The sequence below is a fragment of the Zonotrichia albicollis genome, chromosome Z (assembly GCF_047830755.1).
Source record: "Zonotrichia albicollis isolate bZonAlb1 chromosome Z, bZonAlb1.hap1, whole genome shotgun sequence".
Lineage (NCBI taxonomy): Eukaryota > Metazoa > Chordata > Aves > Passeriformes > Passerellidae > Zonotrichia > Zonotrichia albicollis.
In genome coordinates this window covers 901,248-910,869 of record NC_133860.1, presented here as the reverse complement: position 1 = coordinate 910,869, position 9,622 = coordinate 901,248, and the positions used below count along the sequence as shown (strand labels likewise).

The window sequence follows — 9,622 nt, the reverse complement described above, 5'->3', positions numbered from 1 at the left end:
AGCTCCTCTGCCTGGAGTCCCTTCCCGGGCTGGCAGTACAAGCTCCCTCTTGCCTGGGGCCAAATGCGTGCCTGTGCCTTGGGCTGGCTTTGCCGGGTCTCTTTTTCCAAGTGTTTGACTCCCAGGCTTCTGCCCCAGCCCGGGGACGTTCGTTATTTCCATCCCCAGGTAGTTTTACACGGTGAACCATTGTGGCTTTACCTAAGAGGTGAATCATTAAGGTGGTGGTGGTGCTTTCCTGTACACAATGTCCTGTTAAGACCAAGAAGAAGCTGCTCCTGCAGCTTGGCTTGTGGCTGTTCCTACACCATTTATCCCACACTGCATGACTAAAGAAAGTCTGTCCTTTTCCTTACTAAGTTTAGGCTACAGCTGAGTGCTAATACGTGTTAAAAAGGATTAAATGCCAGAATCCCTTTACATTTTTCCCCTCCCCAGCCACGGTGCTGACTGAGGGGGTTCTAGATATGGACCCGGCTCTCAGACAAATAACCTCAGATGGATGTTTCACAGACAAGACAGGTCTATTGCCCACAGCTGGACAGGCCTGTGAGGAACTGGGTGCCAGGGCCTGTCCTACACTCGTCAGAGCTTCAGGATCAGTGGAGAAATAGGGACAAACATTGATGAGGTAACTCATCATGGAAAGGAGAAGTGCCCCAAAGCTAATCTCAGTTTAAAAGGGAAATTTATTATGGATTGCTACAACTGCACTGCTTAGACACAGTGATCTCTGCCTGTTACAGGATGGCTACAGAATGGCACAACTCTGCTGACCCTTTATATAAACAGAGAAAAATCCATTTCAGCTCCCATAATTGAGTATGTTACAGGTTTTTAAGTGCTGCCTACGTATATCTGTATGTGTTTGTATGTAAAGAACCAAACATGGACTGAATTATCTGCATATCCACAGAGCTGGAGTTGTGCTCTCAGCAGAGTCTCAGCAGGAGTTTTCTCAGCAGGCTCTGCAGTGAGTTCTGAGCCAACGTGGGGCTCTGCTGCCAGCCCAAATCTGCGCTTCCCTTGCCCAGCCTGAGTGCAGGTGGGGCATGTGCTGGGCATGGCTGGAGATTTGCATGGCCAAAATCCTCCAGCATTTACATCTGCTCATGGCTTTGGGTAGCACAGATCACAGAACACCCATCTCAGCTGACAAATGGCAATTCTTGCAGATTGCTACAGCCACACTGCTGAGCCACAAATACACGAGAATCAATTTCAGTTAGAAAATGTTATTTTTATTACAAATTGCTACACCCACACTGACAATACAGAACAATACAAATCTCAGTTTAAGTTAAAAACCAGGAATTTATTAGATTATTACAACCAGTCTGTGTAAAGATCTACAAATACCAACTTAAGGTAAGAAAAACTTATTTATTGCCAAAATCTACAACAACTCACTATACACAAAGAAAACTTAAGTGTTTAAGGACTTAATTTATTACCTATTACTACAAATGTACATCCCACACATAAATACAAAAATACACATTCCCTCTCTAAAAAGACCTACAATAAGAATTCAACTTATAGAATTACACAACTATACCACTCTATACATGTTGAAATAGAATTAAAAACATACATATATGAAGATATATATAAATACAAGTATAAAAATCTAGAGATGTAAATATAAATAAACCATCACATATTACATACAATATATATATCAGTAGATAAATAAAACAAACCTTTCTATAAATATACAAATATCACCAAACTAAATATCCACCCAACTGTATCAATGCGAAAATATATCTATACATCTAGACACATACGTAAATAACATTAAATAGACAGAAGATCAATCTACATTAAAAAATACAAAAAGAGACATATCAACCAATACAAATTCCATTACACCTATTTAAAGAGACATCTACCTATAACTGCAACAATAGAAATAGACACCTATACAGCTGTAAACCTAGGAAATAGAACTAAATAGAGATATAACAACATACATGTATACATAGATACATATGATACATATATACACATATAAATAATTACAAACACATATGTATATATATGCATACATATATAAAATACATCCATAAATATACCAACATTCATATAGAAATATTCCTACACAAATAGAAACCTGCATATGTACATATCCATATAATTATCCCTGTCTAGGTGTAAGTCCAAACATCCATACACAGAGCTCCACGCAGAGGGATCCCAGCTGCCCCACCTTCAAAGCCTCTCCCTCGGTCTCCTCCTCCTGTGCAGAGCAGCTCTCCTGGGCAGCGACAGCAGATGGGACATCTGGGAAGCAAAGGGAACACTGAGTGAGTATGGGGACGTTTCCCTTGGCAGCAGCTGCACTTCCATCAGGGAAGAGGAAATGTCAGAGCCTCCCCAGGAGGGTCGGAAAGAGAAAGCAGCCGAGCGGGCCAGGCTGTGGTGAGCGCAGCCGCGGCGGGACTGTCCCACAGCCCCGGCAGAGCCGGCACAGCTGCCGGGCCCGGCCGGCACAGCTGCCTTGCCCAAGGACAGCCCTGTGCCAGCCGGGGCAGCTGCGCTGAGCAGCCCCAGCACGGGCAGGGCCCGCTCCTGCCCCGCCGGGCAGTGCCCACGGCCGCAGCCCACGGCAGCCTCAGCCCCAGCCTGCCGGCCCGGGCCTGTGGCTGGCCTCACCCGGGCTCTCTCCAGGCTGGCAGCAGCGGGTCCCCGTTCACTGTTCTTGCTGCTGGCCTTCAGCTCCTCCCTGCTGCCTCCCGTCAGTCTCTGGCTGTCCTCAAGGTCTTCCTTGCAGCTGGGGCAAAAGTGGAGGCTCTGGAATTGCTTCCAAGGCCTGACAGAGCTGCAGTCCCGGAGCCCTCTGTGCTCCCTGCTGGCCCCCTCCATCCCCTCAGCCCCACCATGCTCTCGGTGAAGCCCCAGCCCCCTTCAGTTTCTTCAGCCCCTCACAGTCCTCTCACCCCCCTCAGTCCCTTCTGAGCCATCCCATCCCCTTAGACCCGCCACCCCATCAGCCTGTGCCACTTCCCTGTCACCTCAGTGCCACCATGGCCCTCGGCTGCCCCACAGCCCTCAGCCCCAGCAGCAGCTCAGGGTCACCGTCCCTTGGGCGCCACTGCCCCCTCAGCCCCCTCAGTCTCACCGTCCTTCAGCAGCTCCTCAGGGGACAGTGCCTGGGGCCAGCGGCAGCTCCCACCGCTCCAGGGACAGCCGGGGCTGGAAGTGCTGCTCCGCCCGGCCCGGCCGCCAGCTCGGACCCAGCACAGGGACAGGGGACACAGGGGGCACCGGGGGAAAAGCAAGAGGTGAAAAAGGCAGCCGAGGGGGAAAGAGGTAAAGATGCAGCCTAGGCCTACACAAACAGCAATCTATCCATCTAAAAATCCATATAACTCTAACTACATAACTATGCAGATTTATAACAAGCATCAACCTATCCATCTAAAAATCCATATAACTACAACACTATGCAGATTTATAAATATAAATATATAAATATATAAATATATAAATATATAAATATATAAATATATAAATATATAAATATATAAATGTAATTATTACTCTATAATAAATAAATGTACATTTGAAAATCCAGAAATGTAACCACATACATATACATATAATTTTATCTCATCTATAACAAGATACATAGATTTAAGTACATAGATGTATATATATATATGCATATATTAACATATGTCTATAAAGTTATATTTATAACTATGTGGATATATAAATAGAACTATAGGCATCTATAAATCTATGTATAAATGGAGAGATTCCACCTGCCCGATGGTCACAGGCTCTCCCTCTGATTTTTCTTCTCACGCAGGGCAGCCCTCCTGGCGAGGTAGATCAGGTGGATATCTGGGAAGCCAAGGGAACATTGGGTCAGTATTGGCCTCTGTGCATTTTGAAGAAATTTTCCATTTACCAAAGACTGTAAAAGATAGCTTAAAAGACAGACTCTCACTTGGCAATTTCAGACCTGCTCTTCAAAGAGCCAGAATCCTTCCAAGTTTTCAAACTTCTGAAGTTTTGAAATATCCCAGTAAACTCAAAGCCCTCGTAGTCCAAAGGGCCTCCAGGACAGCCTGAAACACAGACAGTCCCAGCTGCCACAAAGAAGCCCAGCCTTGTTCTTTCTCTGTGCTGACAGAGAGACCTCAGTCCTCACTGAAATGGCGGAAGCTGAAATGTGCTGGGAGCTGAGCCATGAACCAGAACCAGTTCTCTGTCATCTACGACCTGCTCTTTGCAGTGAGCAACAGCTCCTCCAAAACAACCACCAGCTCTGGGATGAACAGCTGGGACGGAAAGAGCTCCCTACGAGGCCTGCAGGCTGCACCAGCTTTGCTCAAGAATGCAGATCCAAAGTGCTCTCTCTCTCTTTTATTTCTCCCTAAGTTGGGGTAATTTCAGTTTTTCCTTGAGCTACTGGATTTGTACTAATGATTTCCTTGGCCTCAGATCTTCTGCTGCTTGTATTTTTAATGTATCTCACTACAGCTATCAGCAGACTGGTGGTACTGCATTGATTTAATGCTTGGAGACAAAAAGCTTTGACTTCTACATTCACTTTTTGCTGGGCTTTATCTCTCTTGCTTCAAGAGTCACTCAGTGTTGCCTCCAGAGCACCGACATCCTGCAGCAAACTTATCCATGGACATCAGCACAAAACTGGGACACCCGGCTTGGTGACACAACTCCCACAAGCTCAGGTTTATTCCCTGCTCTCTTGCCCCAGCAGAGGACTCAGGGTCAGAGCCTCTGGAGAAGCGTGGAGGGCAGGGCTCAGGCAGGTTGTGCCCATGCAGGATTTGAACTCAAAGCAATAGGAAGCACCAAGCCTGCAGACAGGAACTCAACCCTTCTCATCTCCCTTCCTGCCAGAGGCAGGCTCAGAGCAGCCATCTCACCCCTCTCTAAACCAGTGGGGGCTCTGTCCTTACCAAGCTCCTCGGGCTCCTGGGAATTGTTCCTGCAGCTCTTGGTGCCAGGCAAAGCTCCCTCTGCTGCAGCTCTGTCCACAGGCTCCCCTCTTGAAGACTCAGGGGCAACATGAATATTCCCCTTGAAAGAGAAACAGAAAGGAAGAAACTCTTCTCACCACTTACACAAAACACCTGGTCCAACACCTCCATGGCTCACACATTTAATCCCTTGTTCCTAACAAGTACTTTGGGCCCCAAAGCCCTTCAACAGTCAAAAAGATTTGACTTCTCAAACACAGTCCAAAAGCTGTCAAAGCTGACAGCGTTGAACATGGGGGTGACATTGAACACATGGAATGGCTGCTAAGGAGGAGTCCTGCCAGCTCCTGGCACAGGGATGTGCTCTTCCCTCCACTGCCCTGAGCACAGCAGTCTCATCCAGGCTGCAGCTTGGCAGGGACAGCATGGGAACACACATCTCTTCCCACAGAGATGCCCAAGAGCAAGGCGACTGAGCTCTGCAGCACGGACAGCACGACTGGCCAGTTTGCCCAGCTGAGGATTTCCCAATGGAAACTGGACTGCAGGCAGCACTAACTGAGAGGACAAGAAAGCTGCAGCTGCAGCCCAGCCCCAGCCACGGCTCTGGGAGCACCCACACCACGGCAGGGCTCACACAGCAGCAGCAGCTGCAGCCCAGCCCTTGCTTTGCCTCGGCCTTCCCACCCAAAAGAGGCTCAGCCCACATCTACTGCTGCTACAGAGGCACCTCTGGCATGCCCCTCCCTGCACGGGACACTTGGCCTTCAGTGCCACTTCTCCCAACACTCTTCTCCTCTTTCCCAGCAGGAAAAGCAAACAAAGCCTCTTAGAACCTACAAAGCTTCCACTTCCTCACCACAAATGCCCCTGCACCAGGGATACTTCCCAGTAGGAGCAACCAAACACGGTGAACACCTTTCATCCTCATTTAAGGGCTTTCCCCCTTTTTCATTCCCTCTTCTTCTGGAAATCTTCTTTCAGCAAGCAAAGCCTTCCTTGTCCATTCACAGCTGAACTCAAGGAGCTTTTACTTCTCAGCCATGCAACAACATTCACAAGCTCTCAGTCCAGCCCCTTTCTTCCCTGTCTAATGCAGTTACCTGAGCAGAGGGAGAAAACATCTCCTCCAGCGTCTCAAGCACCATGTCCAGATCCGGCGGTGGCAATTCCTCTTCCCCAGGAGTATTCCACAGCCAGCTGGGGGCTGTCCATGCTGCACAACCTGCACTGCCAGCTGGAGTGCTGGGGGCTGAAGTGTCTGGGATGGCTGCAAGAATCCAAACACATTGGTCAGGCTCCACAATGTGTCTTTGGGATGCAGAGCTGTAGTGCTGCCTTGCATCAAACATCACAGGAAGCACACAGCAACCTCCATTCTAGAAATGTATTCAGACTTCCCAGGGGATTGGAGGAGTGAGTTCTTCCTCTTAAAAATATTTATCCTAGTTGATATGTACATAGATTAAAGCATGGACTGGAAATCTGATATAGACACACAGAAACACCTTATAATCACAGCTTTTTGCATTTTCCCAGCAGCTTTGGGATTTGGCTGCTTGAGTTTCTCATCACAATGGACCACAGAAAGTGGATTCACCCAGGAAGAGCCCAGATCTGCAGACACACACACTGAAATGAAACTGTGAGTTTTTTCTAAAACCAGCCTTGTGGGTGAGGCAATATTCTGCAGCTGCAGCTGTTGTGGGGCGCACAGAGCTCATTTCAATGGCATGGCTTGATTTGCAGGGCAGACAGTCTTAAACATCTGCAATATCCTATCGGGGTCCTAGTTTGGCTTCATTAAGAGAGTGGAGTCCACCTAACACCACTTTGTTAGGCAATATCTTTCACCTTGCCCTTGTACCCCTACAGAGAGGCTGTCTGCAAAATGCCCAGAACACCCTCCAAATCTGCAGCAAGGGCAGGAAAAGCAGGCAGAGAATCTTTCTGTTTTCAAGGTCCCCCTTCCTAGATGACTTGACACTTTCTACCTGATTCTCACTTGAGATCTACCCATGATAGAGCACTGCAGGAAAACACTTTAAAGGGTCATTAACCAGGACCTGCTTGGAAAGCAAAGGTAGAAGCTCTTTCCCTACCTGATGGGCTGCGGGTTGGCAACTGCTGCTCGGAAGATGTGCAGCTGCTCTTCTCTGGAGAGGCCATGGAAGGGTTGTGATGGTCTACAGGAACCAGGGGAATGATGAGCTCAGGTTGGCATTTAAGCTCCATGGGAACCAGCGGAATGATGAGCTCACAGTTGAGATGAAATTTGCCTGTGCCTGGTTCCTCGGATGAAACCCCAAGAAGTCCAGATGAGGCAAAGATTTTCTTGGGAGATGTTAGGAAAACCTCGGAGTCCTGAGCACCTGCACTTAGCCTGGAAGGGCCTGGAGTCAGCTCTAAACCCTCAGATGAGGCAGCAGCGAGGTCTTGGTATGAGAGCACTGTGTAGGAGTGAGAGAAGAAGAAAGGAAGCAAAGGGAAGGCTCGATCACTTTTGGTCTTTAGGTGTGTTCCCCTTGGCAGCAACTGTACTTCTGTCAGGGAAAACAAAAGCTCTCATCCTCCCAAGCAGAGTGAGAAAGTAAAAGACAAAAACCCCCACAGGTTCTGGAGCTATTCAGCTAGCAGTTCCTCGTCTACTGAGCTCTCCCCTGTTCGTTCAACTGTCTGGGAGAACTGTCCTGCTGCCCTACCCTGGCAGGAGGCAACTGCCAGAAACCCAACTGGCAGATCTTTTCCCCGCTGCCCCGGAGGGACAGGAGGCTCCCTCCAGCTGGGCCCAAGCCCTCGGCTCACACGCACTCACAGAGAGCCCCCCAAGCATCCCAGGGCAGGGCAAGGAGCAGCGCCAGACACGGCGCACGGCTGGGCCAGCTGCAGCCGAGCGGGCCAGGCTGTGGTGAGCGCAGCCGCGGCGGGACTGTCCCGCAGCCCCGGCAGAGCCGGCACAGCTGCCGGGCCCGGCCGGCACAGCTGCCTTGCCCAAGGACAGCCCTGTGCCAGCCGGGGCAGCTGCGCTGAGCAGCCCCAGCACGGGCAGGGCCCGCTCCTGCCCCGCCGGGCAGTGCCCACGGCCGCAGCCCACGCCACCCGCAGCTCCCACCCCGTCTCACCGGCTCTGGGCGGCTGCCCGGCGGGGAAGGAGGGCACCGCCCGCTCGGTGTGGAGCTGCTGGAAGCGGCTGGGCTGGCGGCTGCGCACCTCCAGCCCCGCTGCCAGCCGCTGCCTGTTGGCCCTGGTCAGGCGCTTGATGCGGAGCAGGAGGTCGGGGCGGTCGCGACGAAAGTTGGGGTTCCTGAAGTGAAGCCAGCCCCCGGCATCGCCCGGCTCATCTGAGCCAACCCAGCCCGGCACCCTGTGAAAGCCGTAGAGGTTGAGCTGCCGCACGAAGCTGCCAAAGTGCGTGGCCTGAAAGGAGTCGGGGGCTGGTACCGCCGCCTCAGTGCCCGCCCCGTGGGCGTCGCCCGAGCTAAGCAGCTCCTGCTCGAAGAGGGAGCGGTCGATGAGCAGTCCCTGGGCCCGGCTGTCCCAGCGCACGGAGCGGACGCGGGGGCTGTTCACCAGGCGCCACAGCTTGGCGGGGAAGGTGCTGGAGCTGAGCCCAGCGGGCAGCGGCAGCTCCGCCATGGCGTCGATCGCCGACTGTGGCCACAACGCCCGCAGCGCAACCGCCGCGGCTGCACCAGCGGCGCGCGGCCTGAGAGGGGCGCTGCGGAGCGCGCGGCCCCGGCGCGGTCCGGCCTTGGCGGGGGCGAGCGCGGCAGAGCCGGGGCTGCGGGCACAACGCGGGGGGGCGGCTCCGGGGCTGGCCGGGCTCGGCTCGGCTCGGCACAGCACGGCACAGCAGGTTCCAGCAGGACAGGGAAGGGGAGGACAGGCACGGAAGGGCAGGGCAGGGCACTGGGAGCAGTGACGGGCTCTGTCCCTACGCTGCATCCCGTGCTTGGGTAACCATCGGGGACAGAGAGGAAGGACATTGCTCTGTCTTGGCTGGAGAAAGGATGAAAAGGTGTGATTAGAAAACATTCATTTGGTCTCCTTTTCAGCAGACTAGCTGGTTTTATCTCACCGCGTCTGACTGTCTTTGGCAAAGTTGACACATTTCTCATGATTTGGAGTCAGCTACAGCAGCAGGAAGGGGCAGCAATTTTGTCAGCGCTGATATCAAAGCTAAAGTGCTGTCTCGTGGATGGATGTTGCTTTCTTCAAAGGATTTCTGACCTAGAGTTCTAGTGAACTCACGTTGGTGCCTTCCCAAACAGCCTTGCCTTTTTATTTCCTCAGGAATCACCTCTTCGTTTTCTTTCCCCCATCTGGGGAGAGCTCCCATGCAAATGCCTCCTGCAGCCAACTCTTGTCACTGTAGACTGACAAAGGAGATCTTGCAATGGAGAGAGACTCCCTAGAGCTGCTGTGGGGAGCTGAAGGGAGAAACTTTGTCCCTTAGTCTTGAAGTCTTGTTGGGGAGCTGCTTGTGCTCTGGGGGGCGGACACCAGTGATGTTTATCCAAGGCTTGCAGGTTCATTGCTGGGCTTCCTGACATACCACAGAGACTTTGGGGTTGTTGTATTGGCAAACAAATTTCAGTCTGGGTACTTCTTGAAATGCTTCAATAATTCTTTTTTTTTTTATTTTTTCCTGCAGAAATATTGTC

General features: G+C 51.2%; 1 protein-coding gene across 2 annotated transcripts; it reads right to left on the bottom strand.

Moving 5' to 3' along the window:
• Positions 1-1,259: 1,259 nt before the first annotated feature.
• Positions 1,260-8,646, bottom strand: LOC141727099 (uncharacterized). 2 transcript variants are annotated; one of them, XM_074532873.1, is made up of 8 exons: positions 8,081-8,646; positions 7,061-7,408; positions 6,062-6,228; positions 4,938-5,058; positions 3,959-4,079; positions 3,125-3,852; positions 2,659-2,776; positions 1,260-2,286 (listed from the first exon to the last, which is right to left on the bottom strand). In XM_074532873.1, exons 1-6 carry the CDS (start codon positions 8,592-8,594, stop codon positions 3,810-3,812), a joined length of 1,314 nt encoding a protein of 437 aa, XP_074388974.1. In that variant the 5' UTR covers positions 8,595-8,646; the 3' UTR covers positions 1,260-2,286; positions 2,659-2,776; positions 3,125-3,809. The 2 variants fall into 2 exon arrangements, with proteins under 2 accessions (XP_074388974.1, XP_074388975.1); XM_074532874.1 differs by lacking the exon at positions 3,959-4,079 and having other exon boundaries at positions 1,263-2,286; positions 8,081-8,644.
• Between the last annotated feature and the right edge of the window lie 976 nt (positions 8,647-9,622).

What these genes read in the sequence shown, in the direction of transcription:
- LOC141727099 (XM_074532873.1), bottom strand. Translation starts at nt 8,594, where the DNA reads ATGGCGGAGCTGCCGCTGCCCGCTGGGCTCAGCTCCAGCACCTTCCCC. An exon ending in GCCAACCCGCAGCCCATCAG is followed by an intron (nt 6,229 to 7,060) that starts GTAGGGAAAGAG and finishes GGATTCTTGCAG; the next exon opens with CCATCCCAGACACTTCAGCC. An exon ending in TGTTTTCTCCCTCTGCTCAG is followed by an intron (nt 5,059 to 6,061) that starts GTAACTGCATTA and finishes TTCTCTTTCAAG; the next exon opens with GGGAATATTCATGTTGCCCC.